We start from the raw sequence: 25,516 nt of genomic DNA on the forward strand, positions 1-25,516 counted from the left end.
GGCCCCGGGGCGGCCGGAGGCGCGGTCCACAAGGCCTTCCGGGTGCTGGACAAGGACAGGAGCGCTCCCTCGAGGGGACGAGATCAAGTAACGGCCGGTCCCCCCGAGCCCAGGCTCCCCCCGCCCACAGCCCCAGGGGAAGGCGACGACACTGGCCGGGCTGGAGGCAGAGCCCAGGGTGCCGGGGGGAGCCCTGCACGCAGCCCGGGACCTGGCTCGAGGCCCAGCTGCAGCCCCTGGCCCCAGCCCTGACCCCCCGCCCGCCCCCCGCCAGGCACCTGCCGCCCACCAGCCCCTGCAGCGGGCGCACCACCCCCAGCAGACGAGGAGGCGCAGGCCGTGATGCGGGCAACCGACGCGGCCGGGGACGGGGGTCAGCTCCGAAGGTGGGTGGTGAGGAAGTGGGGGGATAGCCCCCTGGACCTGCCTGGCTCGGTCCCTTCCAGGAGGCCAGGCAGGACCCCCCGAGCCCCCGTCCTCACCCCCAGCCAGCCTGTCTGGGTCTCCGCTGCAGTGGGGGCACGAGGCTGTGCGGGGGCTGCTTCACCCCCAGGTCCCTCCCCCCGCCTCAGGCAGAGGCAGCGGGCAGGCCTCGGGGAGGCCACTTGGCAGCCGCAAGCTGGGGGGCGATAGGGCCGAGGGGGGCAGGGACTTGGCTGGTGCCTGAGAGGCTGCAGGGGGGGACACGCAGGGGTGGGGGGATGCGCAGGGGTGGGGGGTCACACAGGGTGGGGGGACACTCAAGGGGGTGGAGTTGGGAGCGGGTATGGGTGGGGGCTGCCGGTGGGAGGACTGGGATCCGAGGAGCTCTGGATTATTCTGCCCCCCATCCCCTCCCCTGCTGCACCCCCAGGCTGGCGTGTATCCCCCAGACCCCCACCTGTCCATGTCCCCCGTCCTGCTTGCGAAAACACCGGTGACCCCCAGCTTGGGTGGTGGCAAGGCTGTAGAGGGCAGCCTGGCCGAGGGGTTGGCTCAGGACTCGGGCACCCGCTGCCTGTGCCTCGGTTTCCTCACTGAAAGGCGGGGTGCCCCAGGCGCCCGTCTCACAAGCCCCAGCTGGGGACCTGCCGAGGTGCGTCCCGGCGGGCGGAAAGGGGGCTTCTTGGGGCTGCAGGCTCCGGGCAGGGCCCACAAGGCAGGGGCGACATAATAGAAACGTTTCCTACTCTAGAATTTTCTGACTTGATCAAAAAGAAAATTCCAAAGAAGCGGCAACACGCCCAGCCCTGGCGCAGGCGAGGCACTGAATGTGCTGGAACTGACGCCGCAGCCGGGGGCTGGGTGCAGGCTGCCCGCCGTGGACAAACCAGCCGCCCTGGCGTGTCTGCCGGGCGTGGCCTCGGGGGTGGAAGGGCAGGGGCGGGGGCGGGGGCGGGAGGGCGTGGCGGGTGCGGCCCAAGCCCCTCCCCCTGCTTGACCCGCCGCTCTGGCGGCCGTGGCTGGTTTGTGCGCAGTCTGCCCACTCGCCTCTAGCACTGTAGAGGGGGGCCTGCCCACCAGCTGCAGCCCCTGCTCCGCCCTCCCGGTGCAGCCCCCCGCCCTTCCGCCACCCGAGCTGCTCTGCTCCAGCCGTCCAGCCAGGCCGCTCCTGCCCACCCCCACGCCCAGGCCCACCCCCGCCCCCACACCTACCCCCACGCCCGCCTGGCCACGTGCTGCTCGCGCCCCCGGGCTGGGGGGGTCCAGGCATCGGGCTTGGCCCTCTTGGCGCCCCCGGCCCCCAGTGCCTCCTCGGCCCTGCCCCCCTGCTGGAGCCCCCAGGCCCAGCCTTGGGTGTCGGCCCCGCCACCCGCAGCCGCCCGGCCCCTGCGTGAACCCTGCCCCACGTCCGGTGGCTCTCCCACTCCAGGCGCATGAGCCGCTGCGCTGCTCGGCGTCTCCGACGTGGATGGCCCCACGCCCGCCTCCCGCCTCGGCAGCTGCAGCTTCCCGGGGGCGGGCGGGTCCCTGGGCAGGGGGCCCCCTCCACATCAGGACCGTCCTCCATGCCCCCTGGGGGCTGCTGCGGGCACCAGGGCAGGGGTGGGGGGGCCCCACAAGCTTCTGGGTGCCTGATGGAGGGGAGGGCGGGGGGGCGCATGGCGGGGGCTGCCACCCAGGAGCCGCAAGGCAGGGTCCGCACAGAGCGCTACAAAGTCACGACTTTACTGCTAAAACGAAGGCTGCGGGGCTCCAATGGGGACCCCACCGAGCACAGCAGAGACGGAAAAAAAGTGGGGGGTACACAAGAGAAGGGGGCGCACAAGAGAAGGGGCTGCGAGGGCGGCCGCCCCTCCGCCCTGCGCGCCAGCTGCCGGCAGGCGTCCTCGGCCCCACGCGGGCGGCGCTCACGTGGTGGCCAGCGGCTGCCGCTGCCGCTCGAGCAGCTCCTCCAGGTGCTCTGCGCGCTTCAGGGCGGCCTGCAACGGCGGGGGGTCAGGCTGGCCCCCACCCCCCCGCCCCCGGGCGGCCCGCGCCCACCTCGTGCTGCTGCCGGAGGCCGCGCAAGGTCTCCTCCTTCCTGGCTACGGCCGTCTTCACTCTGCGGGGCAGATGCGGGCTCGGGACGGCCTGCACGGCAGCCGCCCGGTGGGCGGACAGCTGCAACCGCAGCCCCGGGGCCGGGCCAAGGCGCCCGTGACCACGCACGCCCCTCGGGGCGCAGGGCGGCCGGAGCAGCAGACAGCCTCGGAGGGGCCCCAGGAGCCCGAGCCCCTCGCAGCGCCCGCTCCGCCCCAGGCCTCATGCACCCGCCCTGACCCGCTTGAGGAGCTCGGGGCCGGGGTGCAGCGCCCCTGCCCCACACCCGAGGCCAGGCCACGCCGGGAGCAGCCGCCCGCCGCGCCACCCGCCACTGGCCTCTGCACTGCGAGGTCCACTCGCCCCTCAGCAAGGCGTCCCCGGGGCTCCCAGCGGGAGGAAGCGCTGGGACCCCTGCCCCCGCTGCCCTCTGACCCTGCAGGAGGCCGCCCACCCCAGAGTCGCAGGCCCCCAGGCCGCGCTCGGCGCCCACCTCCGGTGCACCTCCTGCAGCTCCTCCTCCTTCTCCCGCATGAGCCGCTCCAGCTCCACGTGCTGCCGCGCCCGCAGCTCCGCCAGCTCCGCCCTGGCCCGCCGCGCCTCCTCCTCGGAGGCCGCCAGCCGGTCAGCAAACTCCTGGCGGACGACCTGGGCCAGGCCGCTTCGCTCGCCCAGCAGCTGCGCGTTCACCTGTGGGGGGGCGGGGGGTGAGCACGGCTTCCAGGCAGCAGGGGCCGGCCCGGCAGGGGGCGAGGGGCTGGCCCGTGGGGGGGGCTGGCCCGGCGGGGAAGGGGGCTTGTCGGTGGAAGGGGTGCTGGCCAGTGGGGGGAGCTGGCCCCCAGGGAGGGCACTGGTCAGTGGAGGGAGCCGGCCAGTGGGGGGTGCTGGCCGGTGGAGGGGCGCTGGCCGGTGGGGGGCGCTGGCCGCTGGGTGCCCCGAGAGCCGGCCGCTCACCGCCTTGGCGCCCTCCAGCTCCTCCTCCCTCTGCCGCAGCAGGACCTGCAGGCGCCCGCGCTGGCCCTCGGCCTCCCCGAGGCGCGCCCTCAGCTCCGCGCACCGCTCCTGGAGCCCATGCTCCGACCGCTCCAGCTCGGCCAGCTCCGTCTCGTACTTGTCCCGGAGACGCTTGACCCTGCGGGGCAGGCGCAGGGTCGGGGCGCGGGCGGTGGCCACCCGGCCCTGTGCGAGCCGCCGGCCCCTGCCCAGAGGCCCGGGCCGCGGCGGGCTCACCGGCTCTCCGCGCTCCTCTCGCTCTCCTCCTTGGCCAGGGCCGTGTCAGCCTCCAGCCGGCGGATGACCAGCTCGATCTCCCTGTCCCGGCCCTTCCTCAGCTCCTCCTTCAGCTCCTGCTCTCGGGCCAGCAGCCAGGCCTCCTGGGGCGGGGAGGGGCGGCGGAAAGGGCAGCTCGCCCGCAGTGACCGGGCAGCACCGGGGAGCAGGCGAGGAAAGCGAGGCTCCCGGCAGGCCCTCCGCTCAGGGCCACAGGCGGGCCGTCGCTCTCAGGGAGGACGCCGTGCTTGCCAAGGGCAGGGCCCTGTGCCAGCGCCAGGACCAGGGGACAGCAGGGCAGTGGACTCAGGCCACGGAGGACAAGGCACGGCCAGGGGCAGGTGGCTGCTCAGAGGCTGCGCTGGACTGGCCAGGATGCAAGGGAGCTGGCAAGGGAGGCCAAGCAGGCACAGCCCCTCATGCCAGGCTGGGGAGCACACGTGGGCGGCCTCCTGGGTCACTGGGAGACGCCCGTGGACCAGCGAGCCCATGAAGACGTGCCACAGCACACCACCTCCCCCTGCAAAATGGACTCCCACCAGGGCCCAGGGCTGGGGGATGGCCGTGTGTCCCCTGGGGACAGACCCTGAGCTCGACAGGTCAGCAGCCATGGGTGGCCAGAGGCAGGGGTGGAGCCACACACACATCCACACGCGTGCCTTCTGGAAGGCCACGGAAGGGGCAGTGCAGGCTGCGCGGCAGGAAGGTGGGAGGCGGCAGGGAGCCCCTTCCCAGCGGGGCCTCTCACAGGCGGCCGAGCCTCAGCTCCTAAGCCACAGCCTGGCAGCAGGGGCAGCGGTGCTCTCCCCGCTCCGAGGACAGCCCTGCCCCGTGCCCCCGCCCCGTAACATTCCTCGAGGCTGTGAGGCAGGACGGGCCAGAGCAGCTCCCGAGCTCAAAGGGCACCCCTGCCCCGGAGCAGCCAGGGGCCGTGGGTGTGCACGAGAGGCCGGGAGTGCACGCAGTGCGGGGGAGGGCACCCCCCCATAAGCCCCGGCTGAGCCCTGCCCCCCCAGGCCCCCGGGACGCCCACCTCCCTCTTGGCGTAGCTGGCTCCCCACGCCTGCTTCTCCACCTCCAGCTGGTCCTTCAGGGCCTCCAGCTCCGCCTGGGGCACGGCAGCCGTGAGAGCAGGCCCTGCGCCCTGCCCCTGCCTGCCCCAGGCCTCGCCCCCCAGGCCCCCTACCCGGGCCCTGCCTGCCCCAGGCCTCGCCCCCCAGCCCCCTACCCGGGCCCTGCCTGCCCCAGGCCTCGCCCCCCAGCCCCCTACCCGGGCCCTGCCTGCCCCAGGCCCCGCCCCCCAGGCCCCCTACCCGGGCCCTGCCTGCCCCAGCCCTCGCCCCCCAGCCCCCTACCCGGGCCCTGCCTGCCCCAGGCCTCGCCCCCCAGGCCCCCTACCCGGGCCCTGCCTGCCCCAGCCCTCGCCCCCCAGCCCCCTACCCGGGCCCTGCCTGCCCCCCCAGGCCCCGCCACCCAGCCCCCTACCCGGGCCCTGCCTGCCCCAGGCCTCGCCCCCCAGGCCCCGCTACCCCTGGGCCCCACCTGTCCCCCTGCCGCCCCAGGCCCCGCTACCCCTGCCCCCGCCTGTCCCCCCAGGACCCAGCGCGGCCTCCGGGCGGCTCCTGGGGGTGGATGCGCCCCTGCCCGCCCGCCTGGACTCCGGGCCGGGGACACCTGGTGCCGGCGCTCCTGCTCCTCCCGGCCCTTCTCAAACTCGGCCCGCAGGGCTCTGCTCGCCGCAGAGCTGCTCTCCTCCAGCTGCCGCCTCAGCTCCTCCAGCTCCACCCGCTGCCTGCGGGCCAGGCCAGGGGTCAGCGGGGCGGGCAGGGGCACAGGGCGGCACGGGCAGGAGGCAGGGGTGCGGGGGGACAGGAGCAGGCAGGGCAGTGGGCGGGGGTGTGGGGCAGGGGCGCGGGGTGGAGTGGGGGGCAGGGGTGGGGGCAGGCAGGGAGGTGGGCAGGGCAGGGGTCAGGGGCATGGGGTGGGGGCCGTGGGGCGGGGTGGGGTGTCAGGGGCATGGGGTGGGGGCCGTGGGGCGGGGTGGGGGGCAGGGGCGTGGGGTGGGGGCCGCGGGCACCTGGCCGCCTGCTGGCCCAGCCGCTCCCGCTCCTCGGCCACCTCGCTGTGGAGCCGGCGCCGCTGCTGCTCCAGCGCCCGCTGCTCCTGCTCCAGGTGCTGCTCCAGCCTGCGGGGCGGGCAGGGGCTCGGCGTGGGGCCGGGCAGGTCCAGGCAGGGCCGCTCACCCCGCCCTGCGCCCGCTCATGCAGGGTGAGGCCAGCGGTCTGGCCGGGCTGTGGGCGTGAGAAGCCCCGAGCGGCTCTGCCACCGGCCCCTTCCCAGGAAACGGGGCCCACAGTGAGGACGGGGCTCGAGCGCTGGCCAAATGGCCATCACGGGCTCTGCGGCCAGGGCATCGCTGCCCCGGGTCCTGAGCCGCCCCGGCGCAGGCGGCAGTCTGGCCACGCCGCAGACCCCACTGATGCGAGCCCGGGCCCGGGAACCAAGGAAACGCCCGAGACACGGTCCCGGGCCCCAGGTAGGGAAGCGCCAGGCGGCCCAAACACAAGCAGAGAGCCAGGTCACAGCCTCCTGGGGAGGGCGCCCGACTGCCTGCAGCTCCACCCCGGGCGCCGCCGCCGGCAGAGGGCGCCTCGCTCCAGCCCACGCCCTGGCGGCCCGTCGGGGACCCTGCCTGGCCTCGGGGACCCCGCCTGGCCCGCGGCTCGGAGTCCAGCGTCCCGCCTCACCGCGCCCGCGCCCTCCCGCCCCTGCCCGGGGGGCGGGCGCACCGCTGCTGGGCCAGCTCCCGCTCGCGCTGCCCCAGCGCCGCCTTCTCCCGCTCCAGGCGCTCCCGCAGCTCCTCGGCCTGCTGCGCGTAACGCTGTGCGGCGCGCTCCTCCGCGCGCAGCAGCTCCGCCTCGTGCAGGCCCTTGAGCGCCTTGAGCTCCTGCTTGTGCTTGGCGATCAGCCTCTGGATCTCCGGCTCCAGACCTGGGGAGGGCGGTGCGCTGCAGGGCCCGCGGCTCCGGGGCCCACCATGCCCCGTTTCTGCGCGGAGCACGGCTGCGTCTGACACACCGGCGGGGAGGCAGCCGGAGACCCGGCCCTCGCTGACCTGACGGCGGGGTCTCGGAAGAGCAAGGGGGCAGCACCGCTGGGTCTCCCAGGCCCGCCCCACCCCGGCAGGCACCCCCGGCTCAGCTCCCCCCCCCGCTCAGCTCGCCCCTGCGAGCGCTGCCCTGCGAGCCGGAGGTGGAAACAGACCCTGCGGAGCACTGGCGAGCCCCCAGCACCTCGCGAGCCTGCGCGCTAGCGCCACCGCCTCTGCTCCAAGCCCCCGCCTCGGGCCAGCTGGGCCCCTTCCCCCGTGGGGACCCTGGGCTCGACCTGAGCACAGGGGCCGGGAGGCCGGGAGGCTCGGCTGCCTCAGCGCGTGCTCGCGCCCGGTGGACGCCCTCCGAGTGCGCCTGCCTGGCGCCGCCGCCCACCTTTGACCGTCATCTCCTTGATCTTCCTGGTCTTCTCGTTGATCCACTTCTCCCGGCGCACCTTCTCGGTGGCGCTCATCAGGTCCTTGAGCTTCTTCGTCTCCTGGAGTAAGAAAGCAGAGGTGGGAGAGCAGACGGGGCAGGAGGGCAGAGGGGGTGGGAGGGCAGACTCGGGGGGCGGGAGGAGGGGACAAGAGCCAGACCTTCACCCCCCCCCCCCCGTGGGGACCCTGGGCTCCGGGCACCAGGCAGCGAGCCGCGCTCCCCGGACCTGCCCTCAGGCCACACAGCCCCGCAGCACCCCTTCCTCCCACACTGCCGGCCGGCCCCGCTCCCCTCTCCCCTCGCGGTCTCAAAGTCATGGGGGGCAATCGGCTCTCTGGCAGTCGCTGAGACTGCTCTGAAAACGCCAGTGCCCCCCGTGCCCCCGGCCCCAGGAGCAGAGCCCACCACCCAGTCAGCTGAGGAGGCAGGGAGGGGGACCCGGACATCAGAGACGGGGGCAGGGGGCCGGGGGGGGGCCAAGGGGTGGACGAGGGGCGGCACAAAGGGGGCCAGGGGACGCCGAGGGGTCCGAGGGGGCCACAGGCAGGGTGAGCCGGGCTCAGGAGCCCACATCCTCCATCCACTGCTCCGGGGGACGGCTGTGATAGCCAAGCCACCCCTCGGGCTGCACGGCCAGGCCTGGGGCCCCACCGTAGCGTGGGGAGGGGTCCTCCAGGGAGCCGCCCACCCCTGGGGCGCAGAAGGAAGGACAGCGCTTGGTCCTGGGAAAGCGCGGCGCTGCCGCTGGGCCGCTTCTGACCTCACACGGGCTCCTGACAGCGTTTCTCGAGACCCACCCCCCGGGCCTGGCTCTGCCCCCTGGGAGGGGCGCCTGCGTGGAGAGACCGGACGCGGCGCAGGGGGCGGGCGCCCACCTGCTCGTGCTGCTCCTGCACCTGGGCCACCCTGGCCTTGCACCGCTCGTCCACCTGCCTCAGCTCGGCCACCACGGCCTCGCACCTCTCGGTCAGGACCTTCTTGTCTTCGATGAGCTGCGGTCGGGGGCAGGGGGCAGGGGGCGGCTGCCACACCCGCTTCCACAGAGGACCTGGCCACACCTCCCGAGACCCCTCCCCAGGGCAGCGCCTCCTCTGGGGGGCCCTCCCGGGTGTGAGCGGACAAGGGTCAGGAGGACGGGGGGTGGAGGTCACCCGCCCCACAGGGCGGCCCTGCCTGCACCAAGGGTCCCGTGAAGGGGCGCCCCAGGCGGGGTCACCTGGTCGATGAAGGTGAGGTGCCGCCGGATGGTGGCCTCGTAGCGCCCCTGCTGCTGCCGCAGCTGCCGGCCCAGCGCCTCCCTCGTCTCCGCCACCCTCCGGGCGGCGAGGTCCTGCTGCTGCGCCTGGCGGGAAGCGGGAGGTGCTGGCGCGGGGGCCGGGCTCCGGTGGGCGGCCCAGGGGGAGCTCCGGGCACAGGCCCCCAGGAGGCACCGCGTCCTGCTGACCTCCGTGCCGGCCCCTCAGCCCAGGACCTCCCGCCATAGCCAGGCGGGGCCTCTGCCGACCTCCCCGAGGTGGGGCCCGCGCTCGCCCGGCGGCCGGGGCCGCGGGGGCCTCACGACGCACCAGCGCCTGCTGCAGCAGCGCCGCGGCCCGCCTCTTCTCCTCCACCTCCTGCGTCAGCCGCAGCACCGATACGCTCGCCTCGGACGCGGGCCCCGGGCGGGCCGGCTCCTCCCCTGGTCCGAGGCCCTGCGAGCGGGTGCGGTCAGGGAGGGCTGCCCCCGCGCCGCCCGCCCGGCCCACCCGGAGCCCAGGGAGGAGCAGAGGGGCGCTGGCCGTGGAGCAGCCCCAGGGGCACACTCCCGGGGCGAGGAGCCGGCCGCCGCGGCCTCAGCCACTAGCAGCCCCAAGATGGCCTTCGAGCACGAGTCCCAACATCGCGCCGGCCTGGGCGCGGGGTCCCCCAGATACGCAAACCGGGGGCACAGGGGCAGCCCCCGGCTCAGAGCGGGCTCCAGGGAACCACCGAGGCCCCGAGCCCAGGGGTGGGGGCAGCTACCTCCCGCGGGGCGGGGGCCGCGGGGTTCCCGCCCCGGCCCGCCCCCTCCATCTCGCCCAGGAAGCTCAGGATGCTGTGCAGCTTGGCCTCCGAGAGCAGCGCCCCGTCCTCGGGGGGGCCGCCGAGCCGCCCCAGCTGCTCCAGGTTGTCGGCCGTCAGGGAGCTGGAGTCGCCCTGCGGGGAGAGGACGCCCTGGGGCTGCCGGGCGGGGGGAGGCCGTGACTGGCCCTGAAGGGGCCTCGCAGCCCGAGACCAGGGCGGGCGCCACCCGGGGAAGCGTGGGACGAAAAGGGGCACCCACGCTCCCCCGCAGGCGGGAGCTCAGTAAGCCCTTCAGATGTGGGGGGCACTGGGGGGAGAGCTGGGTGGGGGCAGAGCTGGGGGAGGGGAGAGCTGGGTGGGGAGGGGCTGTGGGGGGGAGACTGCCCCCATCACATGGGGCCACACGTGAGACGCAGAAAGGCCCACGGCAGTCTCGGGTCAGTCAGGCCCTGTAGGGCCCCCATTAGGGCGACGACTAAAGTGGGAGCAGCCCAGCGACAGCTGCACCCCGTCACCCCAAGCGCTCCGACACCGCGGCAGCTGCCCGAGCGGCTTGGGCCAGCGCGAGGGGCGGCGTGGCCTGAGTTACCCTGTCGGTCCAGGCAAGCCTCCCCTGAGGCCAGGCCTTGGGGTGCGGCAGCGGCTCAGGCTCCTCCTCCAGCAGCCTCAGCGTGTCCAGCAGCAACCTGAGGGCCACGTGCGCCTTGGCCCTGCTCCCGGCCACCATGGGGTCCTCGCTGGCCGTCTCCGGGGAGCCGGCGTCCTGCAGCCCAGGGGAGGGGCACACGGGGGAGAGAAGCCAGCGGGGCGTGGACTGGGGTCCCGAGAGCGGCCACACTAGCCCCGTGAGCCTGGCCGCCTACTGGCCAGGGGCTCTGCGGAGCGCCCACCCCCAAAAGGCTCGAGGCAGAGGAGAGAGCCCGCGCAGGGAGGCACCCAGGCCCAGCCTCACCCATAGCCCAGCGGCCGTCGCCCTCACCTTTGCAGCTTCCGAGCTGGAAGCCCCCGCCCCAGCCCCGGGGGGCCAAGGAAGCCCAAAGTGAAGGCCCAGCAGGCTGGCCCCTGCGCCCAAGCAGGAGCTGCCCCGGGCCCCAGAAGACCCTTCCGGGGGCCTCCAGCCTCTTCCGGCAGGGTGACCCCACGGCGTGGCAGCGGGGGCTCGAGGCCCCGTGCCGCTGGTCGGGGGGGAAGCGGGCGCCGCGGGGCAGACCTGCGGCTTGTCTTCCGGGGACTGCCGGGGCTCGGGGACCGCGTCAGGGGACGAGCTGGAGGCTGGCTGGCGGGGGTCCTCGGGGCAGGCAGGGCAGGAGTTGGCACCTGAACAGCAGAACAAGCGTCACGGCCCCCGAGGGCGGCGAGTCTGGGCCCCCAGGACAGAGCTGGGCCTGAGCAGGGTCCGAGCATGCCGAGTGCACCGCGGCCCCTGGGGGGCCTGGCCCTCCTGGTTTTTTTTTTTTAAGATTTATTTTTATTTATTTCTCTCCTCTCCCCCCCCCCCCGTTGTCTGCTCTGTGTCCATTCACTGTGTGTTCTTCTGTGACCGCTTCCATCCTTATCAGCGGCACCGGGAATCTGTATTTCCTTTTGTTGCGTCATCTTGCTGCGTCAGCTCTCCGTGTGTGCGGCACCATTCCTGGGCAGGCTGCACTTTCGTGCTGGGTGGCTCTCCTTATGGGGCACACTCCTTGTGCGTGGGGCTCGCCTACATGGGGACACCCCTGCGTGGCACGGCACTCCTTGTGCGCATCAGCACTGCGCATGGGCCAGCTCCACACGGGTCAAGGAGGCCTGGGGTTTGAACCCTGGACCTCCCACATGGTAGGCGGATGCCCTATGGGTTGGGCCAAGTCCGCTTCCCCCTGGCTTTTAGCACGTAAAGTCGGGGAGCGAGTTACCCCAGGGCCTCCCAACCCCCTCTGCGGCCCTGACTCCAGGGTCAGCCTGGCAGGAGCAGGACAGCCGGGGGTGGCTGGAGCAGAGCCCCTGCAGGGTGGAGGAGGGCGGCCGCAGGAAGGCCGCAGGGGCCACGGGCAGGGCGAGGCATGCGAGGGCCAGGGTATAGGGGAGGGCAGGGCCCACCGAGCCCCCACCGTGGGGCCGCGCTCACCCGCGTTGTTGGCCTGGAGGGCACGGGGTGCCGCGTCCCTGGGCTCTGGGTGCAGCTCCTGGGCAGCCCGCGGCCCTCCTAGGGCCCTGCGCTCCTGCGGCAGCCCGGCTGCACCGTCACCTGCCTGCCGGGTCCGTCCCTGCTGCAGCTCCTGCGGGGGGGAACCCCTGAGCGGCGCCCCTCACTCCCACAGGCCCCCGAGGCGCTGGCCACGAGCCGACAGCACCGCTGGGAGCGCGGCAGCATGTCGGTGTCGTGCCGCCGTGCTGCGTGGCGCTGCCGGGACCCGCACCTCGATGGCCGCCCGCCGGGCCTGGCGTGCTTGCTCCTCTCGGGCCTTCCTCCTCTCTGCCTCCTTCTCCCGGCGCAGGTCCAGGACACCCCCTTCCCCCGGCCGCCGCCGCTCCTGCCAAAGGCGCAGGCCTCGGAAGGGGGCCACCTCACCCCGACCCACGGCTTCCACGCGCCCCGGGAGGGCCCTGGAGGCTGCGGGCTCTGCCGGTGGGGGGACCCCTAACTTATCTTGAGGACGACGGCCACCCCCTCCCCAAGCTTGGCCTCTGAGGACCTTCCGGGCCCGCCCAGGACAGCCGGCCAAGCGGCGGGGCGTCCAGCGGGTCTGCGCCCGGGGTGTAGCCCCCGGCTAAGCTGGCTTTTACTTCCGCCTGTCCCCAACCGGCTAAGCCCAGCTCAGGCCTGGAATCGGCGCCCACGCCTCCCGGTGGGCCCGGGGACCTGGGAGCCAGCTGACCTCCCGCTTGGACGCCAGCAGGCGCTGCAGCCCGGCAGCTCCGGCTCGGCGCCGCTGCACCTGGCGGCGGTACCAGCGCTGGATGATGACGGCCGCCTGGTTCACCTGGAGGATAAACCTGCCCAGAGAGAGGGCGCGCTCAGGGGGCATCCCCGGGCCGAGCGAAGCCGGCGCAGCACGCGCGGCCCTCCAGCACCACGAAGGCGGAAACCTGCACTCCAGGGAGTGCCCCGAGAGCACCCGCCCCTGCTACACCTGAGCTCCGACGGCCACTCGGCTTTATCCCCAACTGCCCCATGCTGAGAGGCCACAGCGTCCAGGGAAACAAGGAAGCCACACCGGGGAGGGGCCAGGACCCCGTGGTGCGGGTCCTTGACAAGACACAGCATGACTCCACCCCAGAACATTCTAGAGCAAAGTACAAGGACACGGGGGCCTCCGGGGCTCGTAAAAGGAGCACAAGGGAACTGGAGCAGAGAGCTGTCAAACCACGGGGCAGAGCCGGGCGGACTGCGCGCTCACGCAGGCTGCACGTGCGCGTCGCACCTCCACTGCGTCTCGGCTCTCGGGGACCGTCCATCGACTCACTTGGCAGGTGCACTCAGCCAGCCCCTCTAGGATCCTCGCTGACGCCCAGAGGCCCAGCCCCCAGCCCCCTCCAGAGACCCATCCCCGGGCAGGAGGGGACGGCAGGCTGACCGGGGGTCGAAAGTGACCGCTGATCGGAAAGTGGCCTTGACGCCACGGGGCCCCCCGCCCGGTCCCCCGCCCTGATGCCATGGGGCCCCTCGCCCGGCCCCTCGCCCAGCCCCCCGCCCGGCCCCTCGCCCTCTGTGCTTTCTGGGGGCAAGCTTGAGACAGTCTGATATTTCTTAGAATTCACTTCCCCGCCTTCTGTCTTTTAACTGCAGCTTGACTGAGGAACGCTCGCCCGCTTCACGGCCCTCAGCATGCTGCCAGCACCCAGCCTCGGGCCCCTCCACCCCGGCCCCCCACAGCTGCCCCTCCGCTTCCCCTTCCCGTGGATCTGCCTCCTCCTGGCATCCACAGAACCGGAAAAGCCTGGAAGCTTCGCGGCAGTTGTTACGTGGAAACACCTGCTGGAGGCTCCACCCCTCCTGGCCCCGCCCCAGCCGCGCCCCGGCTCCGCCCCCCGAGCCCGAAGCACCCCCGCTGGCCGCGGGGCGGTGGTCACCTCTCGGCCTCCTCCTCCGTCACCTCCTTCCTCCTGAGCAGGCCTGGGGGGCCCCTTGCATGGCTGCGGTCTGGGCGGGTGCTGCCAGGGACCTTCTGCGGCCTCCCGGGGCCACTGCCCTCGAGGGCCTCCCCTGCAGCCGCCGCGACGACGTTGCTGAGGGGACAGGAGAGGCTCATGCTGCCCGGCCCGGGGCCAAGGGCTCACGGCGGCCTGGAGGCTGCCCGCACCCGAGGGCTCAGGGCTGGATGGGGGCGGTCGGCAGGTGGGCAGCCCCGGGGGAGAGCCAGGGAGCACCGCCCCCACCCGACAGGGGTCCCCAGGGTGGCCACACCGCGCAGAGCCCCAGCTGGCAGTACCCGGGGCAAAGGCTTAGAGTCAGGACGAAGCTCCAGGACAGCCCGAAGCCCTGCAGCCCGTCCCCGCTCCGAGCAGACCGCGTGGGGATGCTGCCCACCGCGCCGTCACGCCCCATGCTGCTGGCAGGTGCGGCCAGGCCCGATCTGACCATTGTGTCCTTCAGCTCCGGCCCCAGCCGGGTACCCAGACCCCCGGGCTCAGCTTCCACCAGAGCCGGGCGGCCCAGGCAGAGCCGCGGAGGCCCGCGCCTCCCCTCAGGACGGCACCCGGCGTGCCCGGGGCTCCCTGGCGGTGTGGCCCCCCGCCATCTGCCTCCCTGATGCCCACCCCACAGGCGAGGGCGGCAAAGCTACCGAGGGCCCTGCCGCCGGCCCCGCACCACGGCTGTTGCGGAACCGCCCCCCAGGCGGAAGCTTGCTTACTTGAGGGGGGGCGCTGCTCGGGGGGCGCTCTCGGGGGGGGGCGGCCTCTCGGGGGGGCCGCAGTGGTTGTGCACCATGGAGGGGACACAGTTGCCGGCGGCGCGCTTGCTGCTCCTGCCGACAGAGGGGGGCGGGCGGGCGGGCAGCCTGTGGCCGGGGCTTTGCCCCCAGCAGCCCCGGCCCCCAGGGCAGCCCCTGCCACCTGCCGGGGCGCTGCGGGCCCCACCCCGCCCTGTAGGCCTCCCCACAGGAGGCAGCTGCCCGGACCCCCGCCCCAACCCCAATTCCCCCGCCTCCCCACCCCCCATACCCCACCCCTCCCCCAATACCCCTACTCACCCCTTCCCCCACCCCAGCAGAGGCCACGGGCTCCGCATATCCAACCAGGAAGCCCCCTGTCCCCAGCCCTCAGCGCAGGCAGCCGGACGCCACCCGCCGGGACTGAGGACTGCTCTCCGGCCACTGAGCGGCCCCGGAGAAAAGCCGCACGACACTGCTGGGGGCCCCTAATAACCCAGCCCCAGGGTGACACGAGCAGGCACGGAGGCCCCCTTTAAACGTGGACAGCCGGGGTGGCAGACACTGGGGCAAGGAGCAGACCGGGACAGGCAAGGGGGAGTGGCGGGGACTGAGGCGAAGCACAGAAGAGCACGTCAACAAACCCGCACTCAAAATCGGAGATAAACGGGATTACCAAAAACCCTCACTCCACCCCCAGGCTCGCTGACCAGGGCTCGGCAGCAGCGGTCTGGGGAAAAAAGCGCTGTTTGTAGCATCTGCCCATTTCCACGGCGCAAATACCCCCCCTGCGCCTGCTTCCAAGCCACCATGGCTGAGAAGGGACAAGAACCACTGTCTCCCGGGAGCTGGCGCCAATGCCGGCCAGCATGTGGGACCCTCCAGACGCCAGGGGTGAGCCAGGCGGGCTGCCACGAAACAGGAAAAAGGGAGAGTGGGAGCAGGGAGAGGCGCTTCGAAAGACCAAGAGAAGAAGGCAGAGACGAGCCGGGGGAGCGGCTGGGGCACGGGCAGCTGAGCACCTGCTTCCCACGCGGGAGGCGCCGGGCTCAGCCCCTGGTGCTCCTAAAAAATCAGACAAGCAAACAATGAAAACACCAACTCAGGGGTGGCGGACTTGGCCCAGTGGTTGGGGCGTCCATCTACCACATGGGAGGTCTCCTTGACCCGTGTGGAGCTGGCCCATGCGCAGTGCTGATGCGCACAAGGAGTGCCCTGCCACGCAGGGGTGTCCCCCGCGAAGGGGAGCCCCACGCGCAAGGAGTGCGCCCCGTAAGGAGAGCTGCCCAGCACGAAAGAAAGTGCAGCCTGCCCAGGAATGGCGCCGCACACACGGAGAGCTGACACAGCAAGATGATGCAACAAGAAGATACAGATTCCCGGGCCGCTGACAACAACAGAAGCGGACAAAGAAGAACAGACAACTTGGGGGAGGGGGAAGGGGAGAGATAAATAAAACAAATCTTTAAAAAAAAAGAAAAGAGGACACTGACACGGGGAGCTGATGTGGCTCGTGGTTGAGCACCAGCTTCCCACACACCAGGTCCCAGGTTCAAGGCCCAGCCCCAGTACCTCAAAAACAAAAGCGGGGCGGGGGGGGGGGGGCGCGAAAATTGAAAAATAAAGCTGTATAATTCTACCAGAAAGGAGATCCCAAATCTAAAAAGACGGGAAGCAAAAGAGAAAAATGCCGACTTTGTAGACTCAACCTGGCAGGCCCAACATCGAATTATCGGGAGCCCAGAGCCAGCGGGACGGCAGGGCACAGCGCGAGCTGGGCAGGAGTGGGGGCAATCCCCAGAGCACCAAGGCCGGTGCCCGGCTGGCAGGCACCCACGCTGGATGGACCCCGGAGCGCGGCGCGGCCCGCGTCCAGCTGGCGTACCTGTTGTTGGCTGTGAAGCTGGGGGCCAGCGCCACGGTGCGCTCCTTCCTCCACGGCGCGGTGGGCTGGGCGGGGGTGCTGGGCGGCAAGGCAGGGGCGCTGGGCGGCTCATCCTGTCGGCACAGCCGTGGCCGTGGCTGCGTGCCACTGATGCTGGGAAAGCCTCCCACCTGCCCGCCCGCGCCCACCTGCCACCCAGGGAGGTGCCAGCACCAGGTGCAGCCAGGTGGGGCCAGGAGGGCCTCCACTGCGCCTGTGATGCCACAGTAACCGAGCGTCAGGACAAGGCGGGACAGAAACGCACCACCCCCCACGCCCACGGCCCCCACGACGCGGGCAGAGGGGCAGCCAGATGGGGAGGCCCCGGGCCTTACCAGGACGTTCCCCGCGGCCCCCTGCGCGCTGCGCGCGTGGCTCGGGCCGGCCGGCCTCTTCCTCCCCCCGGGGCTGCCCTCAAAGAGCGTCAGGAAGTTGGTGGGCTCCGCTGGCCTGTCGAGAGAGCGGCGAGCAGAGGGAGACTCATGGGCCCCGGGGCGCCGACACAGGCTGGCAGACAGGGCAGTGTCCTGGGAGAGGGCGGGAGGGGCCACTGCGCCGGCACGGACACAATTTCCGCGTCAGCATCTTCGCCGAGGCTCTCCCGCGTAGGGCCTCCTGGGTGGAGCAGGGCCTGGGGTTAGGGCAAACGCCCACTGGCCTCCGTGAGGTTTTGTTAGGCAGGTGCTCACAGACAGCAGGAACCGACGGCCCCAACGCCAGGCGGCCATATTGCCGCTCCACGTGCAACGGAGTGCGGCTGGGAGATGCGCACTGCGCCAGGGGGTCCAGGGAAAACGCCAGGACGCCTGCCCTGGAGGGCAAAGCCTGACCCCAACCCCAGACACCACAGTGAACTCCAGGGGCGTTTGTTTCTTCAATGTCGCTCCAACAGCCTGTCTGATGAGACCCCCGTGGGGGCGGGAGGGGACTGATGAAACAGACAAGCCAGGGCTACATCAGCGCCGCGCGCAGCATTCCTAGCTCTTAACCTCAGGATGTCTGAGAAGCCCCAGGTAAATGGAAGTGTGCCACAAGAGCGAGCAACGGGCAGCAGACTTGGCCCAGTGGTTAGGGCGTCCGTCTACCACATGGGAGGTCCGCGGTTCAATCCCCGGGCCTCCTTGACCCGTGTGGAGCTGGCCCACGTGCAGTGCTGATGCGCGCAAGGAGTGCCCTGCCACGCAGGGGTGTCCCCCGCGTAGGGGAGCCCCACGCGCAAGGAGTGCGCCCCGTAAGGAGAGCCGCCCAGTGCGAAAGAAAGTGCAGCCTGCCCAGGAATGGCGCCGCCCACACGGAGAGCTGACACAGCAAGATGATGCAACAAAAAGAGACACAGATTCCTGTGCTGCTGACAACAACAGAAGCAGACAAAGAAGACACAGCAAATAGACACAGAGAACAGACAACCAGGGTGAGGGGGGAAGGGGAGAGAAATAAATAAAATAAATAAATCTTTAAAAAAAAAAAAAAAGAGCACGCAACGATGGCTACAGGCCATGTTAAAGTTCACCAGAAACTTACAAAAGCGTGGAGTCTGAAACATAAGCCATAAGGTAAACCACACGTAACCAAAAATTTAGAGCAGTGTACAGTCTAAAATATAAACCATAACGTAAACCAAAATGGAACCATGGTTGGTAGCTATGTTTCAAAATATGTACAGCAGCTGTAGCAAATACAACATCCATGTGTAAAAAGCTCACTGCTGGGGAAGGGGGAAAAGGGTTTGACACTGGATATATCGGAGTCCCCTGTACTGTATATGCGACTTTACTGTCATCTAAAACTTTTTAGAAAACAAAATTAAAAGGTGAAAAAAAAAAAAAGGGACGTAGACACTGAGGAAGGAACCGAAGAGATGGCCTTGCCACTGTACACGCAGGGCAGCACCTGCTCCTGCGATGAAAGGCAAAACGTCGAAAGTGTTTGAATTCTGTGAACGAGAGGCCCTCCCTCCTGAACAACGTGGAGGCCACAGGGAGACACGGAGGTGCCCACGCAGGCGCGTGGCCAAGGCTAGCGCAGCCCTTCAGGAGGATGGAAAAATCAGGAAGGGCCCGGGGGTTCTCGAGCTCGAGCCTGGGAGAATGGGGGGCTAGTGAAACTCGGCTCCCGACCCCCCACATCAGAGCAGCAGGCCTCATCTCGGGCAAGGCTGGAGTGCTGGTTTGGGGGCTGCTCTGAGCATCCCCTTAGCTGAAAAGTGGGAGAGGCCGTGAGCAAACGCTTCATGGGAGGAAAAAGCCTAAAGAGACAAGCGGGCGAAAAGGGAGGTCTCAAGATCAGCCAGAAAATGCAAGGACAGCCCACATCACACACCCCCAGCGCAAGGACGCGGGTGGCACCGCTCGGAGCAGGCCTGAGCCGCCGCTCCCCGGACACACCCGCACACGCAGACCTGGCCACGGTCAAACACGCCCGGCCACGGGACGAAAAAGCCCGGCCATGGGACGAAAGCAGGCACGGCGGGCAGCCGGCAAGACGGGAACCGGAAGGGAAGCGGTGTGGACACGGAGGGCCTGGAACGCAGCGCTGTGCGCAGGGCAGGGCGCGGCCTCGAGCCATGGAGCCGCTCACGAAGAGCCAGAACAAAGGCCACAGCGCGTGTGACACGATGGCACGACACGGGCGAGGAGGGGCGGGGCCGGCTCCCAGCAGGGGCTTCCTGGGGGGGGGGGGGGGGGGAGTCGGGGGGAAGCCCCCGAGCCCCCACACCTGTTCAGAGCACGGACGCTACGCCGCGAGACCCCGGCATGGGGCCTGGGCACTGGGGCAATGCCACGTCAGCATCCACGCCTCCCTCTCGCTTTAAATACCGCGTTTAAACTTCCTTAATTACGGCAAAAAGCACTCTTGTGCTCCAAGGGCAGAGCGAGGCCGCCCTGGGGCGTGGGTCTGGGGGGGCCTGGGAGCCGTGGGCAGTGGCAGCCCCGCACAGTCCCCGCAGAGTGCCCAGTGCCCAGCCGTGTGCCTGGCGTCTGGGCAGCACAGGCCCCGGGAGGCTCACTCCCCAGGCCGCTGCTGCTCCGGGCCCGGGCGCCACGGGGCCACCCTGCACCCTGGCCGGTCTGAGGCCGCACATTCCCGGGTGCCACCCCGACGGCGGGAGTGGGGCAGAGGCGGCCGCTTTGCAGGGCGGGCAGGGCTGAGCGCTGGCCACTTGGCTTGGGGAGCCCACCGCCCGCTGCCCGGCCCCGGTGGGGGCAGGATGGGCAGTGCTTCAGTGGGCGGGGCGGGGCAGGCGTGCAGGGCCGGCGCCCCTCGCGCCCAGGTGTCTGCAGGAAAGGTGCGGCGGGGGGCAGACACCCGCCTCGGCCTGGGCAGTGGGCGCAGCGCACACCTGCCGGGACAGGTCCGTGTGGGCGCCGGGCCCGCTGCCCAGCAGGCCCCCTGAGCTGGGGCACCCCGAGGGCACCAGCAGTTACCTGAGGCCACCGAGGCTGCTGGGCGGGCTGAGGGCGCCGCTCGAGGGCCGGCTGGCCAGCGTGGTGCTATTCGACCGGCGCAGGTTGTTGATGGCCCGGGGGCCCCGAGGCCCCATGGCGTCCTGCGAGAGGGAAGAACCATCAGTCAGCGGCTCGGGCCCCCGAGACGGGCTCCGGAAAAGAGGGGGCTCCTCCCACCCATGGGGCAGCTCCCAGGCAGGGCGGGGGACCCAGCGCGGCTGGGCGGGCTCAGCTCCTGCCCCCTGGGCTGCGGGCCCTGCATGCTTGGAGGCGCCCCTTCCTGCGCGCGGTGGGGACGCGCCCCCGTGGGGCAGAGGCTGCCCGCCCCGTCACCTGCACCCTACGGCACCGGCTGCCGTGTGATCACCCCGTCCACACCAGCAGGTGGGTCTCGAAAGGGTCAGACGAGGAGACGCAGCCCCAAGTGCCCATGGCCTGGGCACGGCAGACAGGACTGCGAGGCGGCCCGGGTGAGACCACAGCGCAGGGGCTGCGGCACACGCACGACCAGAAGTGGCACTCGGGCCCGTGAGGCCAGCGAGACACTGCGCCAGGGCGCCAAGAGCCGCGATGGGCGGGCGGCAAGGCCGGCAGGCAGTGCTTGCTGGCCTGGGGCAGGCAGCCCACCCCTGCGCAGGCTGGCACAGAAGCCCCCATGCCCTGCAACGCTCCAGGACCCCTCAGGGACGGAGACAAAAAAAAGCGGAACGACCGTTCTGGACTGAACGCAAAGCCCACCTCACAGCGCCGGGCGGCCGTGCTAAGAGATCAGAGAGCGAGGGCCACAGGGCATGCGGAGACCCGGGCCCGCTCGCCACGTCCAGGGGCACAGCCGTGGGGCAAAGCGGGGTTCCCAGAACCGGGAGCCGGCCACCACAGCGAGGGAAGCAGGGCCTGGACAGGCAGCTGCAGCCGACGTCCGCGGCGTGGCCGCCAGAAGGCGAGCGGCGGAGGCCACGGGCCTGCAGACCAACGGCTGGAGCACTCGGGCCCAACCCCGCGACGGGCGCTGGCCGTGGAGCGGCGCGAGGCTGTGAGGCTGACGTGGGCCCCGGGAGACGCGGCACTGAGGGGACCCAGGCACGGGGACGTGGCATCTGGCTCCAGGCAGATGAAAGGCCCTGGAGGAGCAGCTCCAGTGGCAGGAGGCGGTCTGCGGCCCCGGCGTGGAGCTCAGGGTTCTGACTTGACGGCCTGCAAGGCTGCTTCCCGCCTCCGTGGAGGCTGTGGAAACACTATCAAGGACACAGAGAAGCAGACACACGGAGGGGAAAACAGAGGGAGAGCGACGGCGCCAAAAACAAGGCCCCAGCCCCGGGAGAGATTTCAGCCAACGTTGAGATGGGAACCGAGCAGCTGGGCCCCGAAACACACGAGCCCTGGGGAGAGAGGCGAGCCCGGTCCCAGCCTGTCGCTGAGACGGAAGCTGGGCCCACAGGGACTTGAGAGGGAAGAGGGAGGCCGGACCCTCGCAGCCGTCGCCCGCCGTCCCGCGCCAGCAACGCGGCAACACGAGTAACCTGGAGCTGGGCTCCTCGGGCCTTGTGACTTCAGCATCTACCCCAATAAACAGCCCTCATAAAAGCCAGCACACCACACTCAAGCCCAGTGCACGGGGCCGTGGTGGAACCCAGCTTCCCAGACCTGAAAGAGCTTCGCATCTGGAAAGAAGGGGTGGAAAACAGACGTTTCAGGAGGTACTCCGTAGGTGTAGTCCATTCCCCAGGTATGTACTGAGCACCCGCTCAAAGCTGGGCCCGGCGCTACGCACCGGAGGTGAAAGGAGTGGTTATTTATTTCTTCCTTCTGTGTCCTCTGCTATGGAGAAGGCAACACGAGTGTGCAGGGTGGACACTGAGGAATCACTTAAGGAAGACCGGGACTCCAGAGCCAGGGACCTTCAAGTGGAACAGGGGACTGCATGGCAGGGCCAGCCCGCAACGCCCCCCACCAGGGCTGCGGGCCAGCTAGAGACCACCAGACAGCCTGGAACGCCGGGCAGAAAGCCTCGCCCCGCTCCTGTCCAAGGAGCCCACCCCAATCAGACATTCCTCAAAGACGGTGCTAAGACTGCCACATTTTACTCTAGAAACTCACTTTCCTTTCTTTTTTTAAAAGATTTTATTTATTTCTCTCCCGTTCCCCCTGCCCCCCCCCCCCATTGTCTTTTCTGTGTCCATTTGCTGTGTGTTCTTCTGGGTCAGCTTGAATTCTTGTCAGGCAGCACCAGAAATCTGTGTCTCTTTATATTGCATTACCTTGTGTGCGCTCTCCGTGTGTGCCGTGCCACTCCTGGCACGTGCAGGGCGGCTCTCCTTGCAGGGCGCACTCCTTGCACATGGGGCTCCCCTATGCGGCGGTCACCCCCATGTGGCACTGCATCCCTTAACGCGCAGCACCACTGCCCTTGGGCCAGTTCACTGTGTGGGCCAGTGGCCCTGGGTACCAAACCCTGGACCGCCTATATGGTGGGCGGAAGCTCTACCAGCTGAGCCCCGTCCACTTCCTAAACTCACTTTCCTTTGAGCCTCAACCAGAAGAAAAGTGCTGGCCGCGAGCTCCTGACCACAGGAAGCTCTGATGAAGTCTACGTTCGGTCTTCATCCCTTAACGGTATGTTCAAAACTCTCAGCAAGTCCAACATTCAGTCTGCAAACATTAAGGAGAATCTTTGTGCAGCCTGGCTTGACGGCAAACCCAGTCGGGGTAATGATGACCAAGACGGAAACTCAAGTCCACTGACGTCAAGAAGAGGGTGTGACATGGGAGGTCCCCGGTTCAAGCCCCGGGCCTCCTTGACCTGTGTGCAGCTGGCCCATGCGCAGTGCTGATGCGCGCAAGGAGTGCCCTGCCACACAGGGGTGTCCCCCGCATAGGGGAGCCCCACGCGCAAGGAGTGCACCCATAAGGAGAGCCGCCCAGCGCGAAGGAGGGAGCAGCCTGCCAAGGAATGGCACCGCCCACACTTCCCGTGCCGCTGACGACAACAGAAGCTGACAAAGAAACAAGACGCAGCAAAAAGACAGAAAAACAGACAACCGGGGGAGGGGAGGGGAATTAAAGAAAAAAAAAAAAAAAAGAAGAGGGTGTGAAGTGGGGTGGTTAGATCTGGCTTTGGGGTCTCGAAAGCCCAAGCTGTGGGGCCCTGAGACAATTCCATGATCTCTCTTGGTCCGGTGCTTTCTCTGCAAAGTGGGAAAAGCAGCTGGGCCTGGCGCAGAGTGCTTGGGAGGACTAAATGACCCCCACACAGAGGCAGCAGAGTGTAGTGGACAGAACAGAGTCACCAGTGAGTAACGGTGAAAAAGAACCCAGGAGTCCATCCTGATACAAAAGGAAAAAAGAATAAAGAAATGGGAGAGAAAGTAAAGTTCTTCTTGGAGCAGAACGTAAACTACTAACTATGGAAGAAGCATGGAGCTAGGAAAGCAGCATTTTGTAACTATTATAGTAATAGCTGATTCAAAAAAGAATGGACACTAAATCTAATGGGTAAAATTTTGATGAGGAAAAGGTTACAAATCCATCTTTCATCTTTTTCTTTCCTTTTTTCTTTTGTTCTTTCATTTCTATATCTATCTATCTATTAAGAATGGTAGGGTAAATGAAGCAAATGTAAATAATTCGTGAATCTAGGTGTAGCAGTTTGATATGGTTATGAATTGCAAAAATAGATACTGGATTATATTTGTAATCTGGTCTGTACCTTGGTGTGATTAAGTTATGATTAGGGCTTTGATGGGGCCACATCATTAGGGTGTTGAGTCCCCATCCCTTGGTGGGTGGGGACTCACAGATAAAAGGCATGGCCAAGGACAGAGTGAGAGTAAGAGTTCTTTTTTTTTTTTTAAGATTTATTTATTTATTTCTCTCCCCCCCCCACCCCCACCCTGGTTGTCTGTTCTCTGTGTCTATTTGCTGCGTGCTCTTCTTTGTCCGCTTCTGTTGTTGTCAGCGGCACGGGAATCTGTGTTTCTTTTTGTTGCGTCATCTTGTTGTGTCAGCTCTCCATGTGTGCGGCGCCATTCCTGGGCAGGCTGCACTTCCTTCGCGCTGGGCGGCTCTCCTTACGGGGCGCACTCCTTGCACGTGGGGCTCCCCTACGGGGGGGACACCCCTGCATGGCAGGGCACTCCCTGAGCACATCAGCACTGTGCATGTGGGCCAGCTCCACACGGGTCAAGGAGACCCGGGGTTTGAACTGTGGACCTCCCATGTGGTAGGCAGACACCCTAACTGCTGGGCCAAGTCCACCACCCAGGGTGAGAGTTCTTAATGTTGGAGTTTTGATGTCAGAGTTTAATGCTGAAGCTGGAGTCCTGGGAAGAGAGGAACCCAGGAAGCCTGAGCCCTCACAGATGTTGCAGCCATCTTGCCCCAACACATGAAAATAGACTTTGGTGAGGGAAGTAACTTATGCTTTATGGCCTGGTATCTGTAAGCTCCTACCCCAAATAAATACCCTTTGTAAAAACCAGCCCATTTCTGGTATTTTGCATCAGCACCCCTTTGGCTAATACACTGGGTAAAGGATATTTCGGTGCTTTTTCATTATATTCTTGAAATTTTTCTGTAAATTTGAGGGTATATTAAAATAAATGTTTCAAAAAAAGGAGAGATGGTATAAAGGAAACTAGCAGCAATACTTGATTCATTTTGTTACATTGTATCTTTTTGCATGATCAGGTACTCAAGAGTGAGTAAGGTTAAAAGTAAAAAACAAAACAAAACCAACCAACAAGAGTGCTGGCCCTTGCCTCGGCAGCCCCCTGGCCACTAACACACTCACCCTGACCGCAGCCTCACTGCCCGTTAAAAGCTGTTCAGCCAACGCTTTTAAGTTCTAAACATTTTATCATTTTCTGATCTGTGAAAATTTTCTGATTACCTGGAAAACACAGCAGGGCACAAATATGAAAATTAAACTCCCCTGTATCTCCCAAGCTGACCACTGCTAAGGCAGCTTTGTCCCTTTTCCCTTCCGCCTGTGCTGGCGGGGACGCTTGTAAGTGGCCCCGCAGCCCGTGCACCGGCGTCGGAGCGCTGCCCCCCACGGTGACGCAGCACCTTCCACAGCGGGCAGGAGGGCCCGGGCGGCGGAGCCCGCAGCGAGGCCGGGCAGGGCTGCCTGCTGACTTCTTGTGGTTAGGCTGGGGCTGGGGGCTGGCAGGACGCGGGGACAACGTGCCCTTCCCGTCCCGGCTCTCGGGGTCGTGCTGCTGACAAGGCTCAGGCTGCTGGGCCGACCTCGGCTTCCGGCGTGGAGCGACTGTCCCCGCTGTCCTCTTTGGGAGGACGTTGCTGCAGGCAGCGTTGCTTAAGAGGTAGGGGTTGGACGCCACCTCGAGGATGGGTGGCAGGCGCTGGGATTCTGCGTGGGAGGTTTGCCTCTTCTCCCTCGTTTGTGTATTTCTATCAGCGTGGGCTCCTGGACATTTGCAGGATAAGCCACTACCACTTTGCTTCCTGGCCCATGCTGCTCCGTGGGAGCCCATGGGAGCTCTCTGGGACGGTTCCCGGGTCCCTCTGACACCCTCCCCTTGCGGTGGGCTGGTCTGGTTTGCGTTTGTGGAACACGCCCCTACTTTCCAGCACGACGCGGAGCTCCAGGCTCATCTCATGTATTTCCTGCTCTTCCTCGATCAGCCACTCGAGGAGCCCTGGTTCCTTCCACTGGAGAACGGTCTTAGACACCAAGACTGGAACACCGGGGGTGCTCAGCGCTTGTGGGGTGCTGCTGCTTCTGGGAGCAAGAAGTTCACGCACAAACGGACACCAACCGACACGTACAGTGCTCTACAGACAGCGGGACCACATTTTACACAAACTCAGGTATACACGGCTGGCGATTGAAAAAAGTAAAGGCAGAGAGAGAAAGATTAACACTTTAAAAATTACTTTTATGTTTAATTTTGCTTACCTATTGTTACAATTTGCCATATGTAT

General features: G+C 67.9%; 1 protein-coding gene across 6 annotated transcripts in view; it reads right to left on the reverse strand.

The window, feature by feature from the left end:
- Positions 1-2,132: 2,132 nt before the first annotated feature.
- Positions 2,133-25,516, reverse strand: part of CEP131 (centrosomal protein 131) — a 32,640-nt gene continuing 9,256 nt past the window's right edge. For 2 of the 6 annotated variants that reach the window (XM_058284862.2, XM_058284863.2), the window contains exons 3-27: positions 19,550-19,671; positions 16,460-16,574; positions 16,086-16,198; positions 14,877-14,930; positions 14,183-14,296; positions 13,401-13,556; positions 12,206-12,323; positions 11,747-11,860; positions 11,455-11,605; positions 10,327-10,664; positions 9,937-10,110; positions 9,306-9,503; positions 8,870-8,995; positions 8,521-8,646; positions 8,180-8,296; positions 7,260-7,362; positions 6,561-6,762; positions 5,849-5,956; positions 5,446-5,563; positions 4,805-4,879; positions 3,733-3,875; positions 3,457-3,634; positions 2,996-3,192; positions 2,464-2,524; positions 2,133-2,402 (exon numbers count right to left, since the gene is read on the reverse strand). In XM_058284862.2, the coding sequence (XP_058140845.1) occupies positions 2,331-2,402; positions 2,464-2,524; positions 2,996-3,192; positions 3,457-3,634; positions 3,733-3,875; positions 4,805-4,879; positions 5,446-5,563; positions 5,849-5,956; positions 6,561-6,762; positions 7,260-7,362; positions 8,180-8,296; positions 8,521-8,646; positions 8,870-8,995; positions 9,306-9,503; positions 9,937-10,110; positions 10,327-10,664; positions 11,455-11,605; positions 11,747-11,860; positions 12,206-12,323; positions 13,401-13,556; positions 14,183-14,296; positions 14,877-14,930; positions 16,086-16,198; positions 16,460-16,574; positions 19,550-19,671 (3,393 nt within the window). In that variant the 3' untranslated portion in view covers positions 2,133-2,330. The remainder of the gene's footprint in view (positions 2,403-2,463; positions 2,525-2,995; positions 3,193-3,456; positions 3,635-3,732; positions 3,876-4,804; positions 4,880-5,445; positions 5,564-5,848; positions 5,957-6,560; positions 6,763-7,259; positions 7,363-8,179; positions 8,297-8,520; positions 8,647-8,869; positions 8,996-9,305; positions 9,504-9,936; positions 10,111-10,326; positions 10,665-11,454; positions 11,606-11,746; positions 11,861-12,205; positions 12,324-13,400; positions 13,557-14,182; positions 14,297-14,876; positions 14,931-16,085; positions 16,199-16,459; positions 16,575-19,549; positions 19,672-25,516) is intronic. The other 4 variants (XM_058284864.2, XM_058284868.2, XM_058284865.2 and 1 more) reach the window with 4 other exon arrangements.

Source organism: Dasypus novemcinctus, chromosome 21, assembly GCF_030445035.2.
Source record: "Dasypus novemcinctus isolate mDasNov1 chromosome 21, mDasNov1.1.hap2, whole genome shotgun sequence".
Classification (NCBI taxonomy): Eukaryota; Metazoa; Chordata; class Mammalia; order Cingulata; family Dasypodidae; genus Dasypus; species Dasypus novemcinctus.